General features: G+C 55.3%; 2 protein-coding genes and 1 long non-coding RNA gene across 3 annotated transcripts in view; 1 reads left to right on the forward strand and 2 right to left on the reverse strand.

Annotated features, from left to right (window-relative positions):
• Positions 1 to 11,967, forward strand: part of LOC145534175 (uncharacterized) — a 40,366-nt gene extending 28,399 nt beyond the window's left edge. Inside the window, exons 5-6 of the long non-coding RNA XR_014074310.1 lie at positions 2,134 to 2,245; positions 9,762 to 11,967. This is a non-coding gene — a long non-coding RNA (uncharacterized LOC145534175). The remainder of the gene's footprint in view (positions 1 to 2,133; positions 2,246 to 9,761) is intronic.
• On the reverse strand, positions 9,785 to 17,381 carry LOC145533858 (uncharacterized). Its single transcript, XM_081561202.1, has 3 exons — positions 13,510 to 17,381; positions 12,798 to 13,110; positions 9,785 to 12,545 (listed from the first exon to the last, which is right to left on the reverse strand). Exons 1-3 carry the CDS (start codon positions 13,744 to 13,746, stop codon positions 11,914 to 11,916), a joined length of 1,182 nt encoding a protein of 393 aa, XP_081417328.1. The 5' UTR covers positions 13,747 to 17,381; the 3' UTR covers positions 9,785 to 11,913.
• Positions 17,382 to 17,396: 15 nt separating this feature from the next.
• LOC145534043 (uncharacterized) lies at positions 17,397 to 21,309 on the reverse strand. Its single transcript, XM_081561411.1, has 3 exons — positions 21,140 to 21,309; positions 20,428 to 20,740; positions 17,397 to 20,175 (listed from the first exon to the last, which is right to left on the reverse strand). The coding sequence occupies exons 1-3, from the start codon at positions 21,272 to 21,274 to the stop codon at positions 19,544 to 19,546; spliced, it is 1,080 nt and encodes a 359-aa protein (XP_081417537.1). The 5' UTR covers positions 21,275 to 21,309; the 3' UTR covers positions 17,397 to 19,543.
• Between the last annotated feature and the right edge of the window lie 545 nt (positions 21,310 to 21,854).

A 21,854-nucleotide genomic window follows, 5' to 3' on the forward strand; every position in this document is an offset into this window, starting at 1 on the left:
AATAGCATACTGTCCTGCCGCTGCTGCTGCTGCTGCTAAGTCACTTCAGTCGTGTCAGACTCTGCGCGACCCCATGGCCTGCAGCCTACCAGGCTCCTCCGTCCAGGGCATTTTCCAGGCAAGAGTACTGGAGTGGGTCGCCATTGCCTTCTCCGATACTCTCCTGAGGATCCTAGTTTGGTCGTCTAATTTCCTTTCACACAACCTTGGATGTCCGTATCGGGGCCTTTTCGTCGGATTGTATTGACAATTTAGGCTCTTTTCTGTTTCCGTAACCCCTTTTGCAATTCTTTGTTCGGTGCGAAAATGCATTGGCATTTTGGGAGGAATAGCATCGAAGCTGTGGATTGCCTTGTGGGGCTGTGACATCATTTTACCAATAGGAATTCTTTCAAGCCCTGAGCACAGCTTCTCTCTCCAGTGATTGGTGTGGGCTTGATCTTCCTTCTTCCATCTCTCGCCGTTTTGTGAGAACAGGTGCATCCTTCCCTTCTGGGTTAGATGGACTCGTGGATATCACTTCAGTGCATGGCATTGTCAGTGGGGGTGATAATTCCCTTCTCATTGGAAGACTTTGCTGTGAGTATTAGAAATGCAAGTGACTTCTCTTCCCCTTCCTCCCTGTCCATCTCTCAGAGCCACCGGGAAACAGAGGCCTCATCCACGGTCACACAGGCCTGAGGGGGTGCAACTAGACTGTTGTTTCTTCAGGCCCTCAGTGCTGGACATCATCCGGGATCCTCTGTGTGTGTCTTCCTCAGTCTGGTGTCCCTTCAGACCTTTCCCTAGTTTTCACAGGCTTGTTGTGTTGGTGTTCTTTGTCTGTTTGGAGACACATCCTTGATAAGCTTTGTGTTTCCACTCATTCGTCTGGCGATGTATGACCTGTCTTTTGCTTTTGTCATGAGGTCTTTCCCACAGTAGATATCTTTGATTTTGCCAAGTCCACTGTATTCTCTGGGTTTTTTTGTGGACTGCCTTTTAGTTTTGTGTGTGAAGACTCAAAGCACGTGTCTGGTTTCTGCTCATTGTTCTTCTAGATTGGTGACAAGTTTTCACGGAAAGTTTGTCTAGGGATAAGTGGAAGTGAACTCGGTGTAAGGTGTCAAGTCTCCATCTCCATTCATGTCATCCCCTGCAGTTTCCAATTCCCTGTTCCTGAGTGGTTTTGGAGACCTTGTGGGGAGTTTGGTTGCATTGGAGTTTGCATTACCACCTTGATTCGATTCACACTGTTCTGCCGTCAGGGACACTGTCAAGGGGGAGTGAGGAGCAGCCTGCACTTCCAGCAGTGACCACACGGTGGGGCGAGTGCTGCTCTCCCCTCTGGGAGCCCCAGGCCACAGGCATCCCAGTGAGGAGCCAGCTCTGTGCTCAGCTTAAAGGAGTTAGTCTCTCAGGGGCCTCTGAGCCCTTGCCTTTGGATCACCCAGGGTGGGCATTGACTGGGACAGAAAAAATTGCCCTGAATTCCATGGACGGAAGAGCCTGGCTGTGTAGAGTTCGTGGGTTGCCGTGAATCAGACACAACTGAGGACAGAAAAATTCAATACATTAAAACACTTTTGGGGGGTGGGGGTGAGTGAAAGGGGGTGATGTGGGTTTTTTTGTCTTATATAACAGCCAAGGGAAATCTAGTTTAAACCTAAATTCACATAGACGGGAAAGGTATAGCTCTCCGTCACCCTATTAAAAAAAAAAAAAAAAAAAACTACTAAACTTTTCTGAAAGTTTATTTACTAGCTTCCTTGAGCAGTTCATGGTGAAGCTTTTTTTTTTTTTTTTCTGTGACATTGGCCTCATTAAAAAGTACGGTTTGCCTTTACTGGATAATTTTGTTCATTGGTTTCTTAGGGAACCTTGGTAATATTTGAGTTTCCTGGGGAGTATGGTCACATGACCTGGCCCTGGCCAATCGGTGCGTTCCACCTCCCTGGCCACTGTGATTGGCTCCGGGCTGGGGCAGTGCCCAATCGGGGCCCAGGGCCGGGCCTGACGTTGGAAGCCAGGGGAAGACGAGCTGTCGTCCTGCTGGGGTAGGGGAAGGGGTGGGGCCGGGGGAGGTCAGGCTCCAGCAGTGGGAGGGGCGTGAGGTCCGCCTGCGGCAGTTGGTGACCTTCCCGCTCCCCTCAGGGCAGAGCCGCCGGCCTGAGAATGAGGGCGCTGCTGAGCCCAGGGGCTGGGATGGCCCGTTGCTGCTGTGGTCCCAGAGCTCCACCCGAGACCTGAGGGAAACCTTCTGCCCGTGAGTCCTCTCCCGCTTGTCTGTCAGCTTGTTTGAAGCATGCTGGGTTTTCTGCCCAGCTGGCTAAGGGGAGTCCCTGGAAATGCAATGGTGTGGGTTTTGGCAGACTTCAGGGAAGACATGCCAGATGAGCCTGGGAGACTCCAGCTTAATCTGGATTCAGGAGATATCTCTTCGGGCCAGCTAGTAATTGTAGGATAAGCCTAATGAGTCTTCACAGGATGAAGAGAGTAACGTGCCAAGGTAGCATTCGATGTCCTCATTCGAGAGGATGAAGCTGGTGCTCAGAGAAGGGGGGAACTTGGCCACAGCAAGGAGGTGTGCACCCAGACAGAACCCCCAGATCCGGCCATTGGAGCTCAGGGAGGCCACTGGTGTGGCTTGTCCCTGTGGCAGGGGCCGAGGCACGCAGCCCACCCTGATTCCTGTGGGGGCCTGACTTGGGAAGTGCCATCTGGTAGCTTTGAGACTCACCAAACCAAATTGCACTGGAGAGAGGAGGGACACCTTCCTTCATCCACCCCCCACCCCCGCCGGCTTCCCACATACCCTGACCCCTTTCTCTCGATTTCGGAGCCATTTCCAGAGTCCCGCTCATATGACCTCATTCGAAGTGCACTGTGGACGAGCTGCCATCTGCAGCTGCTACCACAGCAGCCAAGGGCTTTAGCTCCCGAGTACCTCCCTTCCTTTGGAACTTGGGGGCCCTCTACTCCCCACTTGCACACCACAGACCTTTGCTGAGGATTGTGGGGACCCTCACTCAGTTTGCAGCACGTTGTAGCCATCCCTGTCCTCCCTTGAAACTCAGCTTGTGAGCTCCTTTGGAGCAGCGTGGCCCACCTGGCTGCAACGGAAGAGACACAGCTGACAGTGAAACAACAGCTTAGATCTGAGAGCCGGAAAGCTCTGTCAAAAGGGACCTCCCTCTTCACGCCGTAGAGGCTGTAGGAGCCGCCAGGGTTTCGGAACCAGTGCTGGGGCCAAAATGACTCCACAGCTGTTTTCCTTCCTGGGGAGGGTTCTGGCTTGAGTGGGAATGGCTCAAGTCTAAGGTTCTGAAAGCCCACTGTGTGCAGATGCACGGTACACAGAGAGGAGAAGGTGGAGTCCTGCCCTGGAGGTGGTCACAGCTCACGGATGAGCCAGGCAGGCAGGCAGGCAGGGCATGAGAACACCTGAGCTGCCTTCATGAGTGAATGGTGTGGGGGCAGAGGAAGAGAAGCCGGTCTGCTCCCTCATGTGGTGCCCAGGGCAGGTTGTCCCCAGAGGAAACCCTTATGACGGTGAGGAGAATCCCTGCTGTTTCCCAAGGGGTTCCGTCGGTGCGTGTCTTCCCCGGAGCGCTCAGGCCGTCTCTAAAGTACACTGGCCATGGGCATTGCCTCTCCTTGGAACTTCCCATGTGTTTCTCTTTTTTATGGAACAGTGATTTTCTAGAGGGGTTCTGGGCCACAAGGATGTTGGGTCATTTTCTAGCCTTCTGTCATGAAGAACGCTTTCCTGGGCGTTGGGGTGGTTTGTTGTTCCAGCTCCCTTTCTTGGCTTCTTTTGGGAGCTGGTGCAACAAGACGAGCTCAGCCTCTGCCTTCTGGCGGAGATGTCACCCTTGAAACAGCAATGCCTGCCTGGAGATAATGATGGCAGTTGCCAAAAGGGCTTCGTTTGGCACATGGTATCTTGAAAGGACGTACACCGTCCTTTCAGATATCAAAGGCTAGTTCAAATGACATAAAAATGAGAACTCTCCAATGGAGTCTTACAGTAGGTGGAGAGTCCGAAAAACACTGCTTCAGTCATTTCACGGAGAGTCATTGATTGGGGACACCAAGAATATAGGAAGGAATGCACAAAGAAAAGATGAAATTGTGTTCAGGATCGGGGGAAGGGATGAACAGGGCGTGCTTGCCTTGAATCCAGGCTTTGTTGGGGGGTGGGGCATAAAGATCAAACGGGTCTGAAACTACCAAGTGGTGATGGTAACACAGTATCACCAGAGTTACACAACAGTGTTCCCAAATTGCAACAATGATGAGAAAGTTTACGAATCCCAACTTAACCAACAAAAATACAGGAAACCATACAAAAAAGAAAACATCACCAGAAAGGTGGAAACAAACCAAATGCAAAGCCGTTCAGGGGAAAGGAACTCCATGTCCCCTGGGGGCAGACTGAGTTGCCGGCGTCCACGGTGAGCAGACAGGGATGGAGGCTGCAGAGCCGACCGCTCCCCTGGACGTGGTGTTTCCGGCAAGGGCTCTGGGTGTCTGTCCAGAGCGGGGGCTCGTTCTCCCTGCAGGGGTGGGTGAGTCATCGTGGGCGTCTGGGTGTTGCGCGGGAGCCAGGGCAGGCTCTCCCTGCCGAGGCGGTGACTCCTCCTCTGCCTCGGGTTGTCCTGCCAGAGCCCGAGCAGGTACAGGTGCACGTGGAGGTGGAGGTTCTGGCTGAGGGGGTGGGACATCAGTGCCTGGGGCTGGGGGTCCTGCAGGCACGGAGATCCGATCTGCCCAGTGTGCTGGCCAGTACCCAGCTGGCCTGGTGTCTCTGCGAGGGCAAGTCTCGGTTCTCCATCTGCCCTCGGTGGATCCCTGGGTCCTGCACCTGGAGCCACCACCTCTGTAGGGACAGGTCTGGGAAGTGGAGCCTGGTTCCAGTTGGAGGTCAGTGCTAGAGCTGGGGGAGAAGCAAAGTTTGCCCACAGGCCAGCCTTGGCATGTGCGTATCCCGGGACAGAAAGCTTCCAAGAGATTCCCAAAGAATACCCAGCGTCGGATGTCTTTTGGGACTGAAGTGTGCAAGACGGGGGGCGGGGGGTGTGAGGCCAGTGCTTGCTGCAGGCCCAGCAGCAGCTTTCGGGGACTCGTCCCTGTGTAGCTCAGCACCCCGTCCCCACACACTCCCGTGCAGCAGCCCCAGCGTCCTCACCTCTGTGCTCTGGCGTGCTGGGCTCCAGGTCCTCCTGCTGCCTCAGAGGCCGGGGTTCTCGGGACTCTGGGTCGGAGCCGGGTGTGCTGAGCTCCGTGGCAGCCTCAGACTGGGCCGGCGGGTGTATCCTAGGCGGTGTCTCTGCAGCAGGCCTTCCCCGCCTCCTCTTCTCCCCCGGTGGGGCTGATGCCTCCGTGGGCACGCTCACCTGGAGCCTGCACTGGGCCTCACGGGCGGGGGGGTGGTGCTCCGACCCCTCCCTCCGGGAGGTGGATGGGGTGTCCCCGTCCTCGGCCTCATCACGTGGGAAGCTCTGCAACGACAGTGACCGTCAGCCAGCCATGCTGGGAGTTTTCCAAGCTGGGCCTGGCCAGTGGAACCGCTGCTTCTGCCTGCTCGAACTTCTCTTCCCAGAAGGGTCAGAGACGTGTGTCTGCTCAGATCCCCACCCGGGAGGAAAGAGACCCACCTGTGGGTGTGAGGTCAGCCTGGGCGGCCGCCGCTGCCCGCACACTCCCCATCGGGCCCAGCCTGCTCTCCCCTGGGGTGTGGACACAACTTGTCCGCAGGCTTCTGACCCCACATCCGCCTGGGCTTCCTTGAGGGAGACACACCCCGAGAAACCCGCATCCACACACACAGGCAAAGGACCCGGTGTTTCCGGGTGGCATGGGCGAGGTGGCCTGGCCCGGCCTGGGGCTCCCCGTGTTACCTTTCTGTTTCTCCGGGCAAACGGCCAGAGGCCTCTCGGGGGTGTCCTGAGCCAACGTCGACAGGGTGCCCACGCACACTGCCTGTGAGCTCTCCTGAGGCCCCGGCCTCTGGGCATGGGCAAACAGCAGAACATCCTGGCAGCAAGTGATCTGGCTGGGGGCTCCTCTCCGCTCTGGAGGCCTGGATACCCGGGTTGCGGGTTCTGTTGGGTTCTGTTGCCGGCAGGTGACATCATCGCCTGGGGTTCGTGCTGAGGTCCCTTCCCCAAAACTTCCCAAGGGAATCTCTGGGTTTCTGACTGCTCGACCACCCCCCTTAGGCCATGTGCAGGCACAGAGACGCCCACACAGCCCAGCCCACAGCCCTGGGGAGGCCTGGGTGCAGCCAGGGCCTGAGCTCCGAGGGCCCTGCTGCTCTCAGACCAGGCTCCTTCTTCTCATAAGTGGTGTGGCCCTGGACAAGCATATGCCCCTCAGGGTTTCCCCAGTCTCTCCATCTGCAGAGTGGGGGTCATTCTCCCATCTGCTTCCTAGGTCTGTCGGCCTACGAGCAGCTCCATGCCTTTCCACCTGGGGCCGATATCACGTGGAGCTCGTGCGCTGAGACTTCAGAAAGAAAGATTCCATCCAGGGCTGACATAGCACAGAATGGGGCAGAACGAGGCCTGGATGTGCCGTGGTACCCAGGAAAAGGCACTCCCCCTCCTGACTGTTTTGAGACCCCGCATCCAAGTTGGAGGACCGAAAGGAAGACTCGAAGGTCTCCCTCTCTTGTAGAAAAGAGTAGCCAACTTTCTGGTCCTGTTTCCATTGAGATTCTGTTCAAGTGTCCCAGCTCGGCTTCTGCGGGTGGCTGAGCTTCTAATGGCTCCCTGCGTTCTTGTCTTTTCCTCTGCAAACCTTCCGTCCTTTTCCCCCTTCTGGGGTGGATGGGCGCTGTCATTGCTTCTACCTTCGAGACAGATTGAGGAAAAGTCTGGACCATCGACTCCTTTCCTCTCTTTGGTTCCGTGTCTCTCTCTGGCTGTGTCCCTCTCTTTTCCGTTCTCAATTCCCTCTGTGTCTTCCTCTTTCTCTCTCGTGTGTGAATGGATGGATGCTAGGAATTCCACATGTATATGATTAGATGAGGGTTATGTTTTAGGGATAGGTTAGAGGGAGAGAAAGGCTTCAGGTCGGAGTTGGTCATAGGGGAAGGGTCAAGGGTGGTGGTGGTGTTTCTTGGAATCTGAGTGCTGTGCATTCTTCGTCTCTTTCCATATGAACCCCTTCTCAGATACACCACTTGGAAGGAGTCTCTCGTGTTCCGTTTCCTATCTTTTGCATTTGTGAATGCTTAGCTTCTCTGTTGTGAAGAGGTTCCATTGGATGGAAACCCATTGGTGTACTTCGTGTACCTCTTTCCCTTAATTGAAGAGACCCATTTCTACCTCCGCCCAGCAAATGGCAAGGAGACTCTGATGTTAAGGAGCCTTTGACCTACGCTTCTTTCTAGCTATCTCATGACATCAGTCTTTAGGGTGAGGTTTTTCCCCAATATTGAGGTGGTCTGAGATCCAAACCAATAGCGTTCTTCAGATGTAGCTGTCTGGGTTTCCCATGGACATTGATTGAAGAGGCTTTCTTGTTCCCATTTGGATAATCTCCCCTTCTGTGTCAGAGATGAGTTGACGATGGATGCTGGGGTTTGTTTCTGGACCCTCAACTTTATTCCATCGATCTGGATCTGTGTGTGTTGTTGTATTCCCAATAGCATACTGTCCTGCCGCTGCTGCTGCTGCTGCTAAGTCACTTCAGTCGTGTCAGACTCTGCGCGACCCCATGGCCTGCAGCCTACCAGGCTCCTCCGTCCAGGGCATTTTCCAGGCAAGAGTACTGGAGTGGGTCGCCATTGCCTTCTCCGATACTCTCCTGAGGATCCTAGTTTGGTCGTCTAATTTCCTTTCACACAACCTTGGATGTCCGTATCGGGGCCTTTTCGTCGGATTGTATTGACAATTTAGGCTCTTTTCTGTTTCCGTAACCCCTTTTGCAATTCTTTGTTCGGTGCGAAAATGCATTGGCATTTTGGGAGGAATAGCATCGAAGCTGTGGATTGCCTTGTGGGGCTGTGACATCATTTTACCAATAGGAATTCTTTCAAGCCCTGAGCACAGCTTCTCTCTCCAGTGATTGGTGTGGGCTTGATCTTCCTTCTTCCATCTCTCGCCGTTTTGTGAGAACAGGTGCATCCTTCCCTTCTGGGTTAGATGGACTCGTGGATATCACTTCAGTGCATGGCATTGTCAGTGGGGGTGATAATTCCCTTCTCGTTGGAAGACTTTGCTGTGAGTATTAGAAATGCAAGTGACTTCTCTTCCCCTTCCTCCCTGTCCATCTCTCAGAGCCACCGGGAAACAGAGGCCTCATCCACGGTCACACAGGCCTGAGGGGGTGCAACTAGACTGTTGTTTCTTCAGGCCCTCAGTGCTGGACATCATCCGGGATCCTCTGTGTGTGTCTTCCTCAGTCTGGTGTCCCTTCAGACCTTTCCCTAGTTTTCACAGGCTTGTTGTGTTGGTGTTCTTTGTCTGTTTGGAGACACATCCTTGATAAGCTTTGTGTTTCCACTCATTCGTCTGGCGATGTATGACCTGTCTTTTGCTTTTGTCATGAGGTCTTTCCCACAGTAGATATCTTTGATTTTGCAAAGTCCACTGTATTCTCTGGGTTTTTTTGTGGACTGCCTTTTAGTTTTGTGTGTGAAGACTCAAAGCACGTGTCCGGTTTCTGCTCATTGTTCTTCTAGATTGGTGACAAGTTTTCACGGAAAGTTTGTCTAGGGATAAGTGGAAGTGAACTCGGTGTAAGGTGTCAAGTCTCCATCTCCATTCATGTCATCCCCTGCAGTTTCCAATTCCCTGTTCCTGAGTGGTTTTGGAGACCTTGTGGGGAGTTTGGTTGCATTGGAGTTTGCATTACCACCTTGATTCGATTCACACTGTTCTGCCGTCAGGGACACTGTCAAGGGGGAGTGAGGAGCAGCCTGCACTTCCAGCAGTGACCACACGGTGGGGCGAGTGCTGCTCTCCCCTCTGGGAGCCCCAGGCCACAGGCATCCCAGTGAGGAGCCAGCTCTGTGCTCAGCTGAAAGGAGTTAGTCTCTCAGGGGCCTCTGAGCCCTTGCCTTTGGATCACCCAGGGTGGGCATTGACTGGGACAGAAAAAATTGCCCTGAATTCCATGGACGGAAGAGCCTGGCTGTGTAGAGTTCGTGGGTTGCCGTGAATCAGACACAACTGAGGACAGAAAAATTCAATACATTAAAACACTTTTGGGGGGTGGGGGTGAGTGAAAGGGGGTGATGTGGGTTTTTTTGTCTTATATAACAGCCAAGGGAAATCTAGTTTAAACCTAAATTCACATAGACGGGAAAGGTATAGCTCTCCGTCACCCTATTAAAAAAAAAAAAAAACTACTAAACTTTTCTGAAAGTTTATTTACTAGCTTCCTTGAGCAGTTCATGGTGAAGCTTTTTTTTTTTTTTTTTTCTGTGACATTGGCCTCATTAAAAAGTACGGTTTGCCTTTACTGGATAATTTTGTTCATTGGTTTCTTAGGGAACCTTGGTAATATTTGAGTTTCCTGGGGAGTATGGTCACATGACCTGGCCCTGGCCAATCGGTGCGTTCCACCTCCCTGGCCACTGTGATTGGCTCCGGGCTGGGGCAGTGCCCAATCGGGGCCCAGGGCCGGGCCTGACGTTGGAAGCCAGGGGAAGACGAGCTGTCGTCCTGCTGGGGTAGGGGAAGGGGTGGGGCCGGGGGAGGTCAGGCTCCAGCAGTGGGAGGGGCGTGAGGTCCGCCTGCGGCAGTTGGTGACCTTCCCGCTCCCCTCAGGGCAGAGCCGCCGGCCTGAGAATGAGGGCGCTGCTGAGCCCAGGGGCTGGGATGGCCCGTTGCTGCTGTGGTCCCAGAGCTCCACCCGAGACCTGAGGGAAACCTTCTGCCCGTGAGTCCTCTCCCGCTTGTCTGTCAGCTTGTTTGAAGCATGCTGGGTTTTCTGCCCAGCTGGCTAAGGGGAGTCCCTGGAAATGCAATGGTGTGGGTTTTGGCAGACTTCAGGGAAGACATGCCAGATGAGCCTGGGAGACTCCAGCTTAATCTGGATTCAGGAGATATCTCTTCGGGCCAGCTAGTAATTGTAGGATAAGCCTAATGAGTCTTCACAGGATGAAGAGAGTAACGTGCCAAGGTAGCATTCGATGTCCTCATTCGAGAGGATGAAGCTGGTGCTCAGAGAAGGGGGGAACTTGGCCACAGCAAGGAGGTGTGCACCCAGACAGAACCCCCAGATCCGGCCATTGGAGCTCAGGGAGGCCACTGGTGTGGCTTGTCCCTGTGGCAGGGGCCGAGGCACGCAGCCCACCCTGATTCCTGTGGGGGCCTGACTTGGGAAGTGCCATCTGGTAGCTTTGAGACTCACCAAACCAAATTGCACTGGAGAGAGGAGGGACACCTTCCTTCATCCACCCCCACCCCCGCCGGCTTCCCACATACCCTGACCCCTTTCTCTCGATTTCGGAGCCATTTCCAGAGTCCCGCTCATATGACCTCATTTGAAGTGCACTGTGGACGAGCTGCCATCTGCAGCTGCTACCACAGCAGCCAAGGGCTTTAGCTCCCGAGTACCTCCCTTCCTTTGGAACTTGGGGGCCCTCTACTCCCCACTTGCACACCACAGACCTTTGCTGAGGATTGTGGGGACCCTCACTCAGTTTGCAGCACGTTGTAGCCATCCCTGTCCTCCCTTGAAACTCAGCTTGTGAGCTCCTTTGGAGCAGCGTGGCCCACCTGGCTGCAACGGAAGAGACACAGCTGACAGTGAAACAACAGCTTAGATCTGAGAGCCGGAAAGCTCTGTCAAAAGGGACCTCCCTCTTCACGCCGTAGAGGCTGTAGGAGCCGCCAGGGTTTCGGAACCAGTGCTGGGGCCAAAATGACTCCACAGCTGTTTTCCTTCCTGGGGAGGGTTCTGGCTTGAGTGGGAATGGCTCAAGTCTAAGGTTCTGAAAGCCCAGTGTGTGCAGATGCACGGTACACAGAGAGGAGAAGGTGGAGTCCTGCCCTGGAGGTGGTCACAGCTCACGGATGAGCCAGGCAGGCAGGCAGGCAGGGCATGAGAACACCTGAGCTGCCTTCATGAGTGAATGGTGTGGGGGCAGAGGAAGAGAAGCCGGTCTGCTCCCTCATGTGGTGCCCAGGGCAGGTTGTCCCCAGAGGAAACCCTTACGACGGTGAGGAGAATCCCTGCTGTTTCCCAAGGGGTTCCGTCGGTGCGTGTCTTCCCCGGAGCGCTCAGGCCGTCTCTAAAGTACACTGGCCATGGGCATTGCCTCTCCTTGGAACTTCCCATGTGTTTCTCTTTTTTATGGAACAGTGATTTTCTAGAGGGGTTCTGGGCCACAAGGATGTTGGGTCATTTTCTAGCCTTCTGTCATGAAGAACGCTTTCCTGGGCGTTGGGGTGGTTTGTTGTTCCAGCTCCCTTTCTTGGCTTCTTTTGGGAGCTGGTGCAACAAGACGAGCTCAGCCTCTGCCTTCTGGCTGAGATGTCACCCTTGAAACAGCAATGCCTGCCTGGAGATAATGATGGCAGTGGCCAAAAGGGCTTCGTTTGGCACATGGTATCTTGAAAGGACGTACACCGTCCTTTCAGATATCAAAGGCTAGTTCAAATGACATAAAAATGAGAACTCTCCAATGGAGTCTTACAGTAGGTGGAGAGTCCGAAAAACACTGCTTCAGTCATTTCACGGAGAGTCATTGATTGGGGACACCAAGAATATAGGAAGGAATGCACAAAGAAAAGATGAAATTGTGTTCAGGATCGGGGGAAGGGATGAACAGGGCGTGCTTGCCTTGAATCCAGGCTTTGTTGGGGGGTGGGGCATAAAGATCAAACGGGTCTGAAACTACCAAGTGGTGATGGTAACACAGTATCACCAGAGTTACACAACAGTGTTCCCAAATTGCAACAATGATGAGAAAGTTTACGAATCCCAACTTAACCAACAAAAATACAGGAAACCATACAAAAAAGAAAACATCACCAGAAAGGTGGAAACAAACCAAATGCAAAGCAGTTCAGGGGAAAGGAACTCCATGTCCCCTGGGGGCAGACCGAGTTGCCGGCGTCCACGGTGAGCAGACAGGGATGGAGGCTGCAGAGCCGACCGCTCCCCTGGACGTGGTGTTTCCGGCAAGGGCTCTGGGTGTCTGTCCAGAGCGGGGGCTCGTTCTCCCTGCAGGGGTGGGTGAGTCATCGTGGGCGTCTGGGTGTTGCGCGGGAGCCAGGGCAGGCTCTCCCTGCCGAGGCGGTGACTCCTCCTCTGCCTCGGGTTGTCCTGCCAGAGCCCGAGCAGGTACAGGTGCACGTGGAGGTGGAGGTTCTGGCTGAGGGGGTGGGACATCAGTGCCTGGGGCTGGGGGTCCTGCAGGCACGGAGATCCGATCTGCCCAGTGTGCTGGCCAGTACCCAGCTGGCCTGGTGTCTCTGCGAGGGCAAGTCTCGGTTCTCCATCTGCCCTCGGTGGATCCCTGGGTCCTGCACCTGGAGCCACCACCTCTGTAGGGACAGGTCTGGGAAGTGGAGCCTGGTTCCAGTTGGAGGTCAGTGCTAGAGCTGGGGGAGAAGCAAAGTTTGCCCACAGGCCAGCCTTGGCATGTGCGTATCCCGGGACAGAAAGCTTCCAAGAGATTCCCAAAGAATACCCAGCGTCGGATGTCTTTTGGGACTGAAGTGTGCAAGACGGGGGGCGGGGGGTGTGAGGCCAGTGCTTGCTGCAGGCCCAGCAGCAGCTTTCGGGGACTCGTCCCTGTGTAGCTCAGCACCCCGTCCCCACACACTCCCGTGCAGCAGCCCCAGCGTCCTCACCTCTGTGCTCTGGCGTGCTGGGCTCCAGGTCCTCCTGCTGCCTCAGAGGCCGGGGTTCTCGGGACTCTGGGTCGGAGCCGGGTGTGCTGAGCTCCGTGGCAGCCTCAGACTGGGCCGGCGGGTGTATCCTAGGCGGTGTCTCTGCAGCAGGCCTTCCCCGCCTCCTCTTCTCCCCCGGTGGGGCTGATGCCTCCGTGGGCACGCTCACCTGGAGCCTGCACTGGGCCTCACGGGCGGGGGGGTGGTGCTCCGACCCCTCCCTCCGGGAGGTGGATGGGGTGTCCCCGTCCTCGGCCTCATCACGTGGGAAGCTCTGCAACGACAGTGACCGTCAGCCAGCCATGCTGGGAGTTTTCCAAGCTGGGCCTGGCCAGTGGAACCGCTGCTTCTGCCTGCTCGAACTTCTCTTCCCAGAAGGGTCAGAGACGTGTGTCTGCTCAGATCCCCACCCGGGAGGAAAGAGACCCACCTGTGGGTGTGAGGTCAGCCTGGGCGGCCGCCGCTGCCCGCACACTCCCCATCGGGCCCAGCCTGCTCTCCCCTGGGGTGTGGACACAACTTGTCCGCAGGCTTCTGACCCCACATCCGCCTGGGCTTCCTTGAGGGAGACACACCCCGAGAAACCCGCATCCACACACACAGGCAAAGGACCCGGTGTTTCCGGGTGGCATGGGCGAGGTGGCCTGGCCTGGCCTGGGGCTCCCCGTGTTACCTTTCTGTTTCTCCGGGCAAACGGCCAGAGGCCTCTCGGGGGTGTCCTGAGCCAACGTCGACAGGGTGCCCACGCACACTGCCTGTGAGCTCTCCTGAGGCCCCGGCCTCTGGGCATGGGCAAACAGCAGAACATCCTGGCAGCAAGTGATCTGGCTGGGGGCTCCTCTCCGCTCTGGAGGCCTGGATACCCGGGTTGCGGGTTCTGTTGGGTTCTGTTGCCGGCAGGTGACATCATCGCCTGGGGTTCGTGCTGAGGTCCCTTCCCCAAAACTTCCCAAGGGAATCTCTGGGTTTCTGACTGCTCGACCACCCCCCTTAGGCCATGTGCAGGCACAGAGACGCCCACACAGCCCAGCCCACAGCCCTGGGGAGGCCTGGGTGCAGCCAGGGCCTGAGCTCCGAGGGCCCTGCTGCTCTCAGACCAGGCTCCTTCTTCTCATAAGTGGTGTGGCCCTGGACAAGCATATGCCCCTCAGGGTTTCCCCAGTCTCTCCATCTGCAGAGTGGGGGTCATTCTCCCATCTGCTTCCTAGGTCTGTCGGCCTACGAGCAGCTCCATGCCTTTCCACCTGGGGCCGATATCACGTGGAGCTCGTGCGCTGAGACTTCAGAAAGAAAGATTCCATCCAGGGCTGACATAGCACAGAATGGGGCAGAACGAGGCCTGGATGTGCCGTGGTACCCAGGAAAAGGCACTCCCCCTCCTGACTGTTTTGAGACCCCGCATCCAAGTTGGAGGACCGAAAGGAAGACTCGAAGGTCTCCCTCTCTTGTAGAAAAGAGTAGCCAACTTTCTGGTCCTGTTTCCATTGAGATTCTGTTCAAGTGTCCCAGCTCGGCTTCTGCGGGTGGCTGAGCTTCTAATGGCTCCCTGCGTTCTTGTCTTTTCCTCTGCAAACCTTCCGTCCTTTTCCCCCTTCTGGGGTGGATGGGCGCTGTCATTGCTTCTACCTTCGAGACAGATTGAGGAAAAGTCTGGACCATCGACTCCTTTCCTCTCTTTGGTTCCGTGTCTCTCTCTGGCTGTGTCCCTCTCTTTTCCGTTCTCAATTCCCTCTGTGTCTTCCTCTTTCTCTCTCGTGTGTGAATGGATGGATGCTAGGAATTCCACATGTATATGATTAGATGAGGGTTATGTTTTAGGGATAGGTTAGAGGGAGAGAAAGGCTTCAGGTCGGAGTTGGTCATAGGGGAAGGGTCAAGGGTGGTGGTGGTGTTTCTTGGAATCTGAGTGCTGTGCATTCTTCGTCTCTTTCCATATGAACCCCTTCTCAGATACACCACTTGGAAGGAGTCTCTCGTGTTCCGTTTCCTATCTTTTGCATTTGTGAATGCTTAGCTTCTCTGTTGTGAAGAGGTTCCATTGGATGGAAACCCATTGGTGTACTTCGTGTACCTCTTTCCCTTAATTGAAGAGACCCATTTCTACCTCCGCCCAGCAAATGGCAAGGAGACTCTGATGTTAAGGAGCCTTTGACCTACGCTTCTTTCTAGCTATCTCATGACATCAGTCTTTAGGGTGAGGTTTTTCCCCAATATTGAGGTGGTCTGAGATCCAAACCAATAGCGTTCTTCAGATGTAGCTGTCTGGGTTTCCCATGGACATTGATTGAAGAGGCTTTCTTGTTCCCATTTGGATAATCTCCCCTTCTGTGTCAGAGATGAGTTGACGATGGATGCTGGGGTTTGTTTCTGGACCCTCAACTTTATTCCATCGATCTGGATCTGTGTGTGTTGTTGTATTCCCAATAGCATACTGTCCTGCCGCTGCTGCTGCTGCTGCTAAGTCACTTCAGTCGTGTCAGACTCTGCGCGACCCCATGGCCTGCAGCCTACCAGGCTCCTCCGTCCAGGGCATTTTCCAGGCAAGAGTACTGGAGTGGGTCGCCATTGCCTTCTCCGATACTCTCCTGAGGATCCTAGTTTGGTCGTCTAATTTCCTTTCACACAACCTTGGATGTCCGTATCGGGGCCTTTTCGTCGGATTGTATTGACAATTTAGGCTCTTTTCTGTTTCCGTAACCCCTTTTGCAATTCTTTGTTCGGTGCGAAAATGCATTGGCATTTTGGGAGGAATAGCATCGAAGCTGTGGATTGCCTTGTGGGGCTGTGACATCATTTTACCAATAGGAATTTTTCAAGCCCTGAGCACAGCTTCTCTCTCCAGTGATTGGTGTGGGCTTGATCTTCCTTCTTCCATCTCTCGCCGTTTTGTGAGAACAGGTCCATCCTTCCCTTCTGGGTTAGATGGACTCGTGGATATCACTTCAGTGAATGGCATTGTCAGTGGGGGTGATAATTCCCTTCTCGTTGGAAGACTTTGCTGTGAGTATTAGAAATGCAAGTGACTTCTCTTCCCCTTCCTCCCTGTCCATCTCTCAGAGCCACCGGGAAACAGAGGCCTCATCCACGGTCACACAGGCCTGAGGGGGTGCAACTAGACTGTTGTTTCTTCAGGCCCTCAGTGCTGGACATCATCCGGGATCCTCTGTGTGTGTCTTCCTCAGTCTGGTGTCCCTTCAGACCTTTCCCTAGTTTTCACAGGCTTGTTGTGTTGGTGTTCTTTGTCTGTTTGGAGACACATCCTTGATAAGCTTTGTGTTTCCACTCATTCGTCTGGCGATGTATGACCTGTCTTTTGCTTTTGTCATGAGGTCTTTCCCACAGTAGATATCTTTGATTTTGCCAAGTCCACTGTATTCTCTGGGTTTTTTTGTGGACTGCCTTTTAGTTTTGTGTGTGAAGACTCAAAGCACGTGTCCGGTTTCTGCTCATTGTTCTTCTAGATTGGTGACAAGTTTTCACGGAAAGTTTGTCTAGGGATAAGTGGAAGTGAACTCGGTGTAAGGTGTCAAGTCTCCATCTCCATTCATGTCATCCCCTGCAGTTTCCAATTCCCTGTTCCTGAGTGGTTTTGGAGACCTTGTGGGGAGTTTGGTTGCATTGGAGTTTGCATTACCACCTTGATTCGATTCACACTGTTCTGCCGTCAGGGACACTGTCAAGGGGGAGTGAGGAGCAGCCTGCACTTCCAGCAGTGACCACACGGTGGGGCGAGTGCTGCTCTCCCCTCTGGGAGCCCCAGGCCACAGGCATCCCAGTGAGGAGCCAGCTCTGTGCTCAGCTGAAAGGAGTTAGTCTCTCAGGGGCCTCTGAGCCCTTGCCTTTGGATCACCCAGGGTGGGCATTGACTGGGACAGAAAAAATTGCCCTGAATTCCATGGACGGAAGAGCCTGGCTGTGTAGAGTTCGTGGGTTGCCGTGAATCAGACACAACTGAGGACAGAAAAATTCAATACATTAAAACACTTTTGGGGGGTGGGGGTGAGTGAAAGGGGGTGATGTGGGTTTTTTTGTCTTATATAACAGCCAAGGGAAATCTAGTTTAAACCTAAATTCACATAGACGGGAAAGGTATAGCTCTCCGTCACCCTATTAAAAAAAAAAAAAAAAAACTACTAAACTTTTCTGAAAGTTTATTTACTAGCTTCCTTGAGCAGTTCATGGTGAAGCTTTTTTTTTTTTTTTTTTCTGTGACATTGGCCTCATTAAAAAGTACGGTTTGCCTTTACTGGATAATTTTGTTCATTGGTTTCTTAGGGAACCTTGGTAATATTTGAGTTTCCTGGGGAGTATGGTCACATGACCTGGCCCTGGCCAATCGGTGCGTTCCACCTCCCTGGCCACTGTGATTGGCTCCGGGCTGGGGCAGTGCCCAATCGGGGCCCAGGGCCGGGCCTGACGTTGGAAGCCAGGGGAAGACGAGCTGTCGTCCTGCTGGGGTAGGGGAAGGGGTGGGGCCGGGGGAGGTCAGGCTCCAGCAGTGGGAGGGGCGTGAGGTCCGCCTGCGGCAGTTGGTGACCTTCCCGCTCCCCTCAGGGCAGAGCCGCCGGCCTGAGAATGAGGGCGCTGCTGAGCCCAGGGGCTGGGATGGCCCGTTGCTGCTGTGGTCCCAGAGCTCCACCCGAGACCTGAGGGAAACCTTCTGCCCGTGAGTCCTCTCCCGCTTGTCTGTCAGCTTGTTTGAAGCATGCTGGGTTTTCTGCCCAGCTGGCTAAGGGGAGTCCCTGGAAATGCAATGGTGTGGGTTTTGGCAGACTTCAGGGAAGACATGCCAGATGAGCCTGGGAGACTCCAGCTTAATCTGGATTCAGGAGATATCTCTTCGGGCCAGCTAGTAATTGTAGGATAAGCCTAATGAGTCTTCACAGGATGAAGAGAGTAACGTGCCAAGGTAGCATTCGATGTCCTCATTCGAGAGGATGAAGCTGGTGCTCAGAGAAGGGGGGAACTTGGCCACAGCAAGGAGGTGTGCACCCAGACAGAACCCCCAGATCCGGCCATTGGAGCTCAGGGAGGCCACTGGTGTGGCTTGTCCCTGTGGCAGGGGCCGAGGCACGCAGCCCACCCTGAGTCCTGTGGGGGCCTGACTTGGGAAGTGCCATCTGGTAGCTTTGAGACTCACCAAACCAAATTGCACTGGAGAGAGGAGGGACACCTTCCTTCATCCACCCCCCACCCCCGCCGGCTTCCCACATACCCTGACCCCTTTCTCTCGATTTCGGAGCCATTTCCAGAGTCCCGCTCATATGACCTCATTTGAAGTGCACTGTGGACGAGCTGCCATCTGCAGCTGCTACCACAGCAGCCAAGGGCTTTAGCTCCCGAGTACCTCCCTTCCTTTGGAACTTGGGGGCCCTCTACTCCCCACTTGCACACCACAGACCTTTGCTGAGGATTGTGGGGACCCTCACTCAGTTTGCAGCACGTTGTAGCCATCCCTGTCCTCCCTTGAAACTCAGCTTGTGAGCTCCTTTGGAGCAGCGTGGCCCACCTGGCTGCAACGGAAGAGACACAGCTGACAGTGAAACAACAGCTTAGATCTGAGAGCCGGAAAGCTCTGTCAAAAGGGACCTCCCTCTTCACGCCGTAGAGGCTGTAGGAGCCGCCAGGGTTTCGGAACCAGTGCTGGGGCCAAAATGACTCCACAGCTGTTTTCCTTCCTGGGGAGGGTTCTGGCTTGAGTGGGAATGGCTCAAGTCTAAGGTTCTGAAAGCCCACTGTGTGCAGATGCACGGTACACAGAGAGGAGAAGGTGGAGTCCTGCCCTGGAGGTGGTCACAGCTCACGGATGAGCCAGGCAGGCAGGCAGGCAGGGCATGAGAACACCTGAGCTGCCTTCATGAGTGAATGGTGTGGGGGCAGAGGAAGAGAAGCCGGTCTGCTCCCTCATGTGGTGCCCAGGGCAGGTTGTCCCCAGAGGAAACCCTTACGACGGTGAGGAGAATCCCTGCTGTTTCCCAAGGGGTTCCGTCGGTGCGTGTCTTCCCCGGAGCGCTCAGGCCGTCTCTAAAGTACACTGGCCATGGGCATTGCCTCTCCTTGGAACTTCCCATGTGTTTCTCTTTTTTATGGAACAGTGATTTTCTAGAGGGGTTCTGGGCCACAAGGATGTTGGGTCATTTTCTAGCCTTCTGTCATGAAGAACGCTTTCCTGGGCGTTGGGGTGGTTTGTTGTTCCAGCTCCCTTTCTTGGCTTCTTTTGGGAGCTGGTGCAACAAGACGAGCTCAGCCTCTGCCTTCTGGCTGAGATGTCACCCTTGAAACAGCAATGCCTGCCTGGAGATAATGATGGCAGTGGCCAAAAGGGCTTCGTTTGGCACATGGTATCTTGAAAGGACGTACACCGTCCTTTCAGATATCAAAGGCTAGTTCAAATGACATAAAAATGAGAACTCTCCAATGGAGTCTTACAGTAGGTGGAGAGTCCGAAAAACACTGCTTCAGTCATTTCACGGAGAGTCATTGATTGGGGACACCAAGAATATAGGAAGGAATGCACAAAGAAAAGATGAAATTGTGTTCAGGATCGGGGGAAGGGATGAACAGGGCGTGCTTGCCTTGAATCCAGGCTTTGTTGGGGGGTGGGGCATAAAGATCAAACGGGTCTGAAACTACCAAGTGGTGATGGTAACACAGTATCACCAGAGTTACACAACAGTGTTCCCAAATTGCAACAATGATGAGAAAGTTTACGAATCCCAACTTAACCAACAAAAATACAGGAAACCATACAAAAAAGAAAACATCACCAGAAAGGTGGAAACAAACCAAATGCAAAGCAGTTCAGGGGAAAGGAACTCCATGTCCCCTGGGGGCAGACCGAGTTGCCGGCGTCCACGGTGAGCAGACAGGGATGGAGGCTGCAGAGCCGACCGCTCCCCTGGACGTGGTGTTTCCGGCAAGGGCTCTGGGTGTCTGTCCAGAGCGGGGGCTCGTTCTCCCTGCAGGGGTGGGTGAGTCATCGTGGGCGTCTGGGTGTTGCGCGGGAGCCAGGGCAGGCTCTCCCTGCCGAGGCGGTGACTCCTCCTCTGCCTCGGGTTGTCCTGCCAGAGCCCGAGCAGGTACAGGTGCACGTGGAGGTGGAGGTTCTGGCTGAGGGGGTGGGACATCAGTGCCTGGGGCTGGGGGTCCTGCAGGCACGGAGATCCGATCTGCCCAGTGTGCTGGCCAGTACCCAGCTGGCCTGGTGTCTCTGCGAGGGCAAGTCTCGGTTCTCCATCTGCCCTCGGTGGATCCCTGGGTCCTGCACCTGGAGCCACCACCTCTGTAGGGACAGGTCTGGGAAGTGGAGCCTGGTTCCAGTTGGAGGTCAGTGCTAGAGCTGGGGGAGAAGCAAAGTTTGCCCACAGGCCAGCCTTGGCATGTGCGTATCCCGGGACAGAAAGCTTCCAAGAGATTCCCAAAGAATACCCAGCGTCGGATGTCTTTTGGGACTGAAGTGTGCAAGACGGGGGGCGGGGGGTGTGAGGCCAGTGCTTGCTGCAGGCCCAGCAGCAGCTTTCGGGGACTCGTCCCTGTGTAGCTCAGCACCCCGTCCCCACACACTCCCGTGCAGCAGCCCCAGCGTCCTCACCTCTGTGCTCTGGCGTGCTGGGCTCCAGGTCCTCCTGCTGCCTCAGAGGCCGGGGTTCTCGGGACTCTGGGTCGGAGCCGGGTGTGCTGAGCTCCGTGGCAGCCTCAGACTGGGCCGGCGGGTGTATCCTAGGCGGTGTCTCTGCAGCAGGCCTTCCCCGCCTCCTCTTCTCCCCCGGTGGGGCTGATGCCTCCGTGGGCACGCTCACCTGGAGCCTGCACTGGGCCTCACGGGCGGGGGGGTGGTGCTCCGACCCCTCCCTCCGGGAGGTGGATGGGGTGTCCCCGTCCTCGGCCTCATCACGTGGGAAGCTCTGCAACGACAGTGACCGTCAGCCAGCCATGCTGGGAGTTTTCCAAGCTGGGCCTGGCCAGTGGAACCGCTGCTTCTGCCTGCTCGAACTTCTCTTCCCAGAAGGGTCAGAGACGTGTGTCTGCTCAGATCCCCACCCGGGAGGAAAGAGACCCACCTGTGGGTGTGAGGTCAGCCTGGGCGGCCGCCGCTGCCCGCACACTCCCCATCGGGCCCAGCCTGCTCTCCCCTGGGGTGTGGACACAACTTGTCCGCAGGCTTCTGACCCCACATCCGCCTGGGCTTCCTTGAGGGAGACACACCCCGAGAAACCCGCATCCACACACACAGGCAAAGGACCCGGTGTTTCCGGGTGGCATGGGCGAGGTGGCCTGGCCCGGCCTGGGGCTCCCCGTGTTACCTTTCTGTTTCTCCGGGCAAACGGCCAGAGGCCTCTCGGGGGTGTCCTGAGCCAACGTCGACAGGGTGCCCACGCACACTGCCTGTGAGCTCTCCTGAGGCCCCGGCCTCTGGGCATGGGCAAACAGCAGAACATCCTGGCAGCAAGTGATCTGGCTGGGGGCTCCTCTCCGCTCTGGAGGCCTGGATACCCGGGTTGCGGGTTCTGTTGGGTTCTGTTGCCGGCAGGTGACATCATCGCCTGGGGTTCGTGCTGAGGTCCCTTCCCCAAAACTTCCCAAGGGAATCTCTGGGTTTCTGACTGCTCGACCACCCCCCTTAGGCCATGTGCAGGCACAGAGACGCCCACACAGCCCAGCCCACAGCCCTGGGGAGGCCTGGGTGCAGCCAGGGCCTGAGCTCCGAGGGCCCTGCTGCTCTCAGACCAGGCTCCTTCTTCTCATAAGTGGTGTGGCCCTGGACAAGCATATGCCCCTCAGGGTTTCCCCAGTCTCTCCATCTGCAGAGTGGGGGTCATTCTCCCATCTGCTTCCTAGGTCTGTCGGCCTACGAGCAGCTCCATGCCTTTCCACCTGGGGCCGATATCACGTGGAGCTCGTGCGCTGAGACTTCAGAAAGAAAGATTCCATCCAGGGCTGACATAGCACAGAATGGGGCAGAACGAGGCCTGGATGTGCCGTGGTACCCAGGAAAAGGCACTCCCCCTCCTGACTGTT

The sequence above is a fragment of the Giraffa tippelskirchi genome, chromosome 14 (assembly GCF_054371585.1).
Source record: "Giraffa tippelskirchi isolate mGirTip1 chromosome 14, T2T-mGirTip1v1.2.pri, whole genome shotgun sequence".
Taxonomy (NCBI): domain Eukaryota; kingdom Metazoa; phylum Chordata; class Mammalia; order Artiodactyla; family Giraffidae; genus Giraffa; species Giraffa tippelskirchi.

What these genes read in the sequence shown, in the direction of transcription:
- LOC145533858 (XM_081561202.1), bottom strand. Translation starts at nt 13,746, where the DNA reads ATGATGTCACCTGCCGGCAACAGAACCCAACAGAACCCGCAACCCGGG. An exon ending in TTGCCCGGAGAAACAGAAAG is followed by an intron (nt 13,111 to 13,509) that starts GTAACACGGGGA and finishes CTGTCGTTGCAG; the next exon opens with AGCTTCCCACGTGATGAGGC. An exon ending in CAGCACGCCAGAGCACAGAG is followed by an intron (nt 12,546 to 12,797) that starts GTGAGGACGCTG and finishes CTTCTCCCCCAG; the next exon opens with CTCTAGCACTGACCTCCAAC.
- LOC145534043 (XM_081561411.1), bottom strand. Translation starts at nt 21,274, where the DNA reads ATGTTCTGCTGTTTGCCCATGCCCAGAGGCCGGGGCCTCAGGAGAGCT. An exon ending in TTGCCCGGAGAAACAGAAAG is followed by an intron (nt 20,741 to 21,139) that starts GTAACACGGGGA and finishes CTGTCGTTGCAG; the next exon opens with AGCTTCCCACGTGATGAGGC. An exon ending in CAGCACGCCAGAGCACAGAG is followed by an intron (nt 20,176 to 20,427) that starts GTGAGGACGCTG and finishes CTTCTCCCCCAG; the next exon opens with CTCTAGCACTGACCTCCAAC.